Source organism: Lutjanus erythropterus, chromosome 11 (genome assembly GCF_056507025.1).
Source record: "Lutjanus erythropterus isolate fLutEry1 chromosome 11, fLutEry1.hap2, whole genome shotgun sequence".
Taxonomy (NCBI): domain Eukaryota; kingdom Metazoa; phylum Chordata; class Actinopteri; order Lutjaniformes; family Lutjanidae; genus Lutjanus; species Lutjanus erythropterus.
The window spans coordinates 40,222,909-40,231,513 of record NC_139327.1 but is presented as its reverse complement, the minus strand read 5'-3'; the positions used below and the strand labels follow the sequence as shown (position 1 = coordinate 40,231,513).

The window sequence follows — 8,605 nt, the reverse complement described above, 5'->3', positions numbered from 1 at the left end:
AACCAACTTCACCAGATACCTCTGACCACAGACACGTCTGTAACTGAACCGTGAACCCCTCAGACCTCAGCGGCGTTTCCTCCGTGTTCCTCAGTTTAAAGGAAAATAAATCAGATTCATCCACATAAAGAGTCAGAAGTGGGACCGAGTCATTGTTTTGCAAGACACAAGTAAGTCTCAAGTCCTAAACTTTGAATCTCAAGTCCTGATCTTTGAGTCTCAAGTCCTAAACTTTGAATCTCAAGTCCTAAACTTTGAATCTCAAGTCCTGATCTTTGAGTCTCAAGTCCTAAACTTTGAATCTCAAGTCCTAAACTTTGAATCTCAAGTCCTAAACTTTGAATCTCAAGTCCTGATCTTTGAGTCTCAAGTCCTAAACTTTGAATCTCAAGTCCTAAACTTTTAGTCTCAAGTCCTAAATGTTGAGACTCAAGTCCTAAACTTTGAATCTCAAGTCCTAAACTTTTAGTCTCAAGTCCTAAACGTTGAGACTCAAGTCCTAAACTTTGAATCTCAAGTCCTAAACTTTGAATCTCAAGTCCTAAACTTTTAGTCTCAAGTCCTAATCTTTGAGTCTCAAGTCCTAAACTTTTAGTCTCAAGTCCTAAATGTTGAGACTCAAGTCCTAAACTTTGAGTCTTGAGTCCTACACTTTGATTTTCAAGTCCCAAACAAGTCATACATCAAATGTTGAAAGAAGTTGCACGTTGTTGCGCCTCCATCTGTAATTTTCAACCCGCACGTTTTGCAAATTTCATTTCATTTCTTGTTGACCATCTCGTAGTTTTTGTATTTTTTTTTTTTTTTGTAAGTTTATATTTTGGACACCAGACATGTAGTAAATGTAGGGGCCTGTGGGCCCGGAGGTTAAAGAATAGCGTCTATCCCTGAAGTGGTTCTCACAGAAAGTAAAGTTTTTGATATGGAGCAGTTACAGTCTGTAATTCTGAGAATATTTCAAAGATATGAGGATATTTATTTATTATTACACAACAAGGTTTTGATTTATTAGAGTGTGTCTCGCTGACGACTTCAAAAATTCCTTGAATATTTTTTAACATTTGGATGAAAGCAAAACTGTCAGCATAACTTATTCCTGTTGTTGACATAACACCACACCAAAGATACGTTAGCTTTTTCGATATTTTATTTCTAGCTAACTAACAATCCTGGCTAAGATAATTGGTTTGTTAGATAACATTTGTTTTTTAGCTAACCTTAGACACCTTAGCTTGGAAGATGTTTGTTTTCTAGCTAACTAATTAACTGTGACAGAACAATGTGACAAAAATATAATTAGTGTGTTAATTGATCATTTTACTGTGATTCAGTGTATCATTAATTAAATGATGTCCTTCACGGTCCTAAATGCTTTATTTCCATTTTCAGCCTGTTTAATCCAGTTGTTTTTAGATGTAAAAGTTGGAAAAGGCCGTACTTAAATCTGTTTTGTAACACATTTTGACCGTTGAATAATAACCACAGAGGAAACGCCGCTCTCTGATAATCACTTCCACTTTACAACCCGCCGACTTTCTATGAAATGTTTCAAAATACTGTAAATGAACTTATAATGACGATATATTTTCTAAAAACAAAAGACTGCTGCATTTATTCCTTGTGCTAATTTTGACATGTATTTGTGTTGGCGTTTGTTCAGCTGTACAGAGATTTTGAAAAGTAATTTTTCTAAGCTGTTTCTGACATTTCTTGTTAATTCTCTTGTTCTGCTGCTGTAGTCACACCTCAACATCTGTACTGATAAAAATGAAAGATGAGGGAAGAAAACCAGGGGCTGACATCACAAACTACTGTCCACTTTTTTTCTAAAAAGTGCAGAAATATTTTATTCCTAGTCAGATGGATGTGAAACTCTCCTGAGCAAAAGGAGAAGTCAACTACTACTCCCAAGATTCCTTTCAGCAACAAACATCCAATCACTGAACTTCACATTCTGTTAAATGTACTGCAGATGAGCTGAAACTAAAAATCACACCGTAGAAACTTGACAAAAGAATTCAACATTTTGGATCCATTTGGGATAAATTTAGTAACTACTGTCTCCATAGCAGCAGCAGCTGAGGCTCATGGGTGCTGTAGTATTTAGAAATATCCACCAATCTAAAGAAAAAAAAACTAATACAGCGTTACAGTGCCGACTTTAAAATATTTTCCACATTAATATGTGAAGCTCTGTGAGGGGACTTTCTGTCTTGGCAGCAGGACGATGAAAAAGCTTAAATCCACTGAAACTCAGAAAAAGTAAAAGCAGCTGGTGTCATCTGACTGTGATCTGATGATGATGTTTTGACGTTTCTTTGTTCTCAGTGTTCTGCTCAGTTCTGTGATGTTTCTATAATAAATGGGTGCAGCTTGTTTCTCTGTGTGGTTCCGGTCTTCACTTCCTGTCGTCACATTACGGCACAACATTTTAAATGAGATGCAACTCTTTGTCCAAAGGTAACAAGATGTGCTGACCAGCGTCTCTAAAGCTCACTGATCAACATTCGCTTCAGTAAATACAGAACTAAGAAAATAGTCCAACATATAACCACTGTAAAAGGACAAATTCTTGCATTTACACTTCAGCCTTTGTTCAAATTAAAACTAATAACATATCAACGTGACAAATAACAAGTTAGAAAAATATTCATACTTTTCTAGTGCAGAATTGACCCTAAGTCCCGCCCTTTATCGCAGAACCTTTCCTGTTTCATGTACTGGGATATGTTGAAAAGAAAACCACAGTTTGAATAAGTTTAAAAGGACCTGCAAAAGTGACATAGATGTTAAGTTAGCGAAGTGCTAGCTAAGAAGATACCTGATAAATTATTAGCTAGCTGTTTACAGCTGACAGCTAATGTTAGCAAAATGCTAGTTAATTAGCTAGCTAGTTATGGTGCATTCCATCTATCTTAGTGCTCGGAATGACGTCACACCAGAGTTGATTGCGCTCCAGTACAATTCGGGGGAAAACTTTTTTAAGTTTGGCAAAAACGCATTCTGTGATATTTTGTGCATACACAAACACTGTAGCAACCTGTACACAGACAGTACTGTGTGTACTATTAATGAAATAAGCAGATGTACTACAGTTGATGCGTGGAGCAACAGTATTTGTCTTTGATATCAGGGTTTGTAAGGTTCCTCTGACTTCAGGGGGCGTTCCATTTGAAATTTCCAACTGGAATCGCAGAAATTCTGACTTCTTATTTCAAATGGAATGCACCAATATATCTAATAGTTGATATTAAATGCAAAATGCTAGCTAATTAGCTGGCTAATGTAGTTCAACTGTAAACTAGCTAGTATTTTGCTAGCATTAGCTAACTGAAGATGTGACTGTAGATGAATCTGGTGACCGCTTTGTGTGTTCTGTCGTCTAGCAGGGCTGCGATTACTGTGCTGCCACATCATGTCTGCAGGTCGTGTCTAAAGGAGAACCCCGAGTTTACAAGACTCTCATAAGAGTTTTCATGGTTTCAATTAAAATGTTTTTAACTGAACTTGTGGATGTGGGGTTCCCTTCTGGACACTGTGTCTCTTGCTGCCTACTGACAGAGACAGATGGATAACTGGACTGACGATGTTTAACAGCAGCGCTCATGAAGGTTCTAATGAAGGTTCTAATGAAGGTTCCTTTCAGGGTGGTGATATTAATGTTGTTAAAATTTCACACAGTAGTTAATATTGGAGTGGTTTCTGAAAAAGGAAAAAAAAAACAGTTAATACTAACTTGATAAAAATGATACACAACAGGTGAGGATATTTTCTTGTTTTATTGCAAAACAAAAAAAAGAAAACTGTTACTTGTTCAGGATTTGGGATCCCAGATCCTCTGTCCAATCAGTTGTCTTTGCATTGAAAAACTGAAAGAAATAATGAGTCCTTTAAGTTTGCCTCCATCAAAGTGGATGAATCTGACATAAAACTACCTTAGAGAGTCACTTTTTATGTGGTTTGAAGATTTTTATTTTGCTGTCTGAGTGCTGTTGAACCAAACTCCATTCAAAAAACAGCTGTTTCATGGTGGAAACGTATTTTTCACAGTAAAAACTTAGGTTCCAACATCACTGAGACTGTTTTCTGATTCACTTTGACCTACTCGAACAATCAGCACACGTCATCTACTCTGTCACAGATACACACTGACTGGCCATTTTTACAGTGGTTTCACCCAGAGGGGGGGTGTGGTTGTCCCGAGACAGGGACGATCCATATGACTGCTCAGCAGCCTGTAGAGGGCGCCAGCAGGACGTTAGACTGGTCATATCAGTTTTTACATCATCAGTTTACTGAAGGTGGTCTCAGTGTTTACGAGGACGGTCTCTGTCTCTGTCTGTCTCTCTTCTTCTATCAGTTTCTCTGTCCCGGTCAGTTTCTCCTCTTCTCTCACCATCTCTATTTCTGTCTGTCTCTCTCCTCCTATCGCTGTCCCTCTCCCTGTCTGTGTCTCTTCTTCTGTCTACCTCTCTTCTTCTATCGCTTTCTCTGTCTGTCTCTCTTCTTCTATCCTTGTCTCTGTCCATCTCTCTTCTTCTATCACCGTCTCTGTCTGTCTCTCTTCTTCTATCGCTGTCTCTGTCCATCTCTCTTCTTCTATCACCATCCCTGTCTGTCTCTCTTCTTCTCTCATTTTCTCTGTCCCGGTCAGTTTCTCTTCTTCTTTCACCATCTCTGTCTCTGTCCATCTCTCGTCTTCTATCACCATCTCTGTCCCGGTCAGACTCTCTTTCCCTTTCATACTCTCTGTCTGTCTCTCTCCTCCTGTCTCCCTCTCTGTCTCGATTCCTCCTCCTGTCTTCCTCTCTGTCCCTGTCTGTCTCTCTCCTCTTCTCCTCCTCCCCCCGCAGTCTCTCGTCCCTCGCTCTCTGTCCATTCTGTTGTCCTCCTCCTGGCAGCGCCCCCTTCTGGTTGTACTTGTCATAGGCGGCGTCCTCCTTCTCCTCCTTGACTCGGATTGCCGCAGGAGGAAGAGGAGGTGGTGAGGAAGAGGAGGAGTGCAGCGCCCGGCTCCCTCTCTCTTTCTCTGCCTTCTTCTTCTCCTTCTTCTCTTTCTTCTTTTTCTTCTTCTCTTTCTTGTCTGAAGTACAGAGAGAGCAGCGTGAGGACAAATTCAAATATCTGACAGATGAGTAAAATCATTGTGACCACAAGTTTAAGACAACAGGAAATGACCTCACCTTTTTTGGGCTTCTTCACAGGGACGGCGTACTGCTCGTCTTCCTCTGAGGAGGATGAGGATGACTCTTTGGCTTTGGGAGCACAGCCCTCCTCCCTGAGGTGTTTTGTCACATCGTCAATGTCCTCAGTGTCTTTGGGAGGACGGTAGTCTTTGACGTGATCCACACGAATCGTCCGACCTTTAATCTGACAGTTAACAAAGTTAACGAGTCAATGAGAGGAACAACACAAACATGGCTGCTCCCGTCCGGGGCAATTCATCAACAGCATCCATTACAGAAATTTGCACAGCATGTGTCACAATAAAGTGCTAAAGGTGCGGCTCTAAAGCTCTAAACTGGTTCAACACGTCTCACAGGGAGAAGTGTGAGGCAGGATCCACGTCTGATGATATCAGTGTCCGGAGCTGCGCTCAGAGCAGAGGGATTAAAGTTGTCTAATGGCAGTAAATGTCGTTTGCTGAATAAACAATGCAGAGGAAGTTCCTGTGTCTTGTTTCTCAGCTGCTGGGTGAAGTGAAGGAGAGTCTGTGGGATTAAACTGGAGCAGAATGAGCTGATCTCAGGCTGTGGAGATCACTCTGCTCCACCTCAGTTACAAAATGTGGATAAAATACATTTTCATTGGCACATTTGTGCAGGGATTGTGGATAAAACATTTGAAATAGGAATAAACGCTTGAGGTCACGCTTATACCTGTGAGACACAGCTGGGACGTGCAGACAGCTAACCTGACAGGCCAGACTGTTTGTTACACAGAAAAGGGCGGGCACTTCCAAATTGGTGATCGGATGAACCATCTGTTACGTCTAACACGGGCTAACTTCAACCAGTCGGGTCAACTCACCAAGCAAAGGTGATGTTATCACAGTATCTACGCTAACCTCATCAGGAGCCGCCATTGTTTGTTCAAGATGAGTCGTTTCCATGGACGCTTCTTGCTGTCTGCAAACCTAAAACCTCTGTAACATTTATGATGCTGTTGGAGCAATTTTTGTGTGTTAAACCAAACTTGAATGAAAACCAGTTCAAACTGTGTTCAGAAGTTTTTTGCAGATACATAAACAATTCTGTCATGTATGTTTGTCTGTGTTCAGGTTAAATAAACGAGCTGCAGCGTCCAGTAACATCTGTCTGTGTCACCTTGATGCCGTTGAAGTTATCCACAGCGAGGATGGTGCTCCTCTGGTCCTCGTAGCAGATGAAGCAGAAACCTTTGGACTTCCCCGTCTTTTTGTCTCGCACCAGGTTGATGTTCACAATCTCTCCATACCTGAGAGACAGGGAGAGTCAATTCTCACATCCTCCGACCATGACAGCCCTGCATCGGCCCATTTCAATAAAAGATGAAGGAGACTCACTGAGAGAAGACGCAGATGAGGTCACCTTCAGTCAGCTCATATGGAAATCCTCCTGCAGGACACAAACACAGCAGCTGATCAGGCAGAAGCACAACCCTGTTCATTACCTCTTTATGTAAACCTTCCTTCCTTCATAATGTCAGTAACGGAAAATATTATGATCCAGTGGATACTCGCATCTTCTTCGTCTTGAAAATATTCTCAAATTTCTGACAAATTATAATCGTAACCAAACACCACATGATTATATCTGTGTCTCCTGTGTTAAATGTGTGATTTAACAGAGCTGCAGCTCAAAACAACACAACGAGCAGCTTGATCTCCTGATGCAGACAGGATCTTACCGATAAAGATCCAGGCGCTGTCTTTGTACTCAGTGTGCCAGGACACAGACTCGTTCACCCCCAGGTCGGCCTCACGCTCGTTCAGTTCGTTGATCAACTTCACCTTTGTCAGCGGACTGAAAATAATGAAAAAGTTGAACTTGTGAATACAACTGTTGAGTTTCAAAACATTCATCAGCTCATTCGTCTGTGTTTCCCATTAATGAGCTACACTGTCTGCCACGTCTCCATCATGTGCTGAAGTGAAATCTCAGCTATCATGGAGACAATTCACCACTGAGATTCATCTTTTCATTCTGGCAGGTGGATCAGGCTCACCAAGGCTCTCAGGACTAGAGCTGCAACAATTATGTGATCAAGAGAAAAATAATCACCATCTATTAAAATAACCAATGATTGATTTTCAAGTAAAAGTGGTATAAAATGCTATTTTCAGCCTCTCAAATGAGGTGAACCCAACTTTTCTCTGATGAATATCATATTAAAGTGAATATCATTGTATTTTGGGCTGAAAAAACAAGGCATTCAACGACATCACCTTGGACTTTCACTTTGACTTTTCTTACATATTTAATTGATTAATTAATCTAGAATATAACAGACAGATAAATCAAAACTGTTGCAGCCCTATTTAGGACGAACGTCTACACCCTCACGACCTGAATCACAACACAACTACAAAATTCAATGTTTACATGTGATTTGTGATGGCACTATGCTTACTTTGAGTACCCAAAATGCACTTTAAACGCACAAAGTTACAAGCTATGGAAAGCTTCCAGCTGAGAAATCTTCACGCCAGACTTCATTCAAATTATGTCCAATTTTGTGTTTCCTACTTAAATGGAAAAACAAAAAGAGTAGCTAACTGCATGATGAAGACATTTCACGACAGGCTGTGATCCACTCTTGAACTCGGCACATGAACCGAACTCGACTGACCGACAAAAAAACAAACCATCCTTCACTAAATCTGGCCGTGGACAACAAGATCCGCAAAACACCGGACAACTTTGATTTCGTTGAAACACGAACTGCTTGGTTTGTGCCGAATCCAAAATCAGCTTCTACTGACTCATTATACCGTTAGATGTTGTTTTGTTCAGTACTTTTACAAGCCGATTAAAAGGGAATGATTAGATTGTGAGATTTCCTCACACGGTTCCAACACCTAACGTTAGAATATATGGAGAAAGGAGGCTAAGTTTAGTTACAACGCCGTTAGTTAGCCGTTAGCACTGGCTAGCGGGTTAGCATGGATGACACGGCTGTATGAATTACAGCGGAACAGTAGATAAAAACACAAAACATATTTAAGTAATGTAGAATTGCTTACTTACTTCATGGTGAAATGTGCTCTGTTGATGAAAGTCTACCTAACTGACATGACCCACTTCCGTAAGAATTTCCGCCTCTGCTGACCCCTGGTGGTTGGAGGCGTAACCCATTTTCGAAACTCTCGCGACATTTGTATGTATTGTTTGTTTCTTCATTGTGGATGTTGTACAAACTAATCGTTTTTTATAAAGTGACAACACTGTGGTTAGGACCTGGGTAGGTTTAGGGACAGAAAACACGGGGCTAAGGTTAGAGAGAGATCGCGGATTGGGTTAACACGATCACTCTCGCGAGATTTTTAACGGGTCTGGGGTTCCCATCTAGACACGAATGACTTGATTAGCTACATGCTACGTTTTTCTTTCTAGTTAATTAACAA

The 8,605-nt window shown here is 40.7% G+C and overlaps 1 protein-coding gene across 1 annotated transcript; it reads right to left on the bottom strand.

Moving 5' to 3' along the window:
• Positions 1-4,282: 4,282 nt before the first annotated feature.
• Positions 4,283-8,359, bottom strand: rbmx2 (RNA binding motif protein X-linked 2). The gene is made up of 6 exons (XM_084730149.1): positions 8,229-8,359; positions 6,889-7,004; positions 6,545-6,596; positions 6,327-6,456; positions 5,184-5,370; positions 4,283-5,083 (listed from the first exon to the last, which is right to left on the bottom strand). Exons 1-6 carry the CDS (start codon positions 8,231-8,233, stop codon positions 4,308-4,310), a joined length of 1,266 nt encoding a protein of 421 aa, XP_084586275.1. The 5' UTR covers positions 8,234-8,359; the 3' UTR covers positions 4,283-4,307.
• Positions 8,360-8,605: the final 246 nt, after the last annotated feature.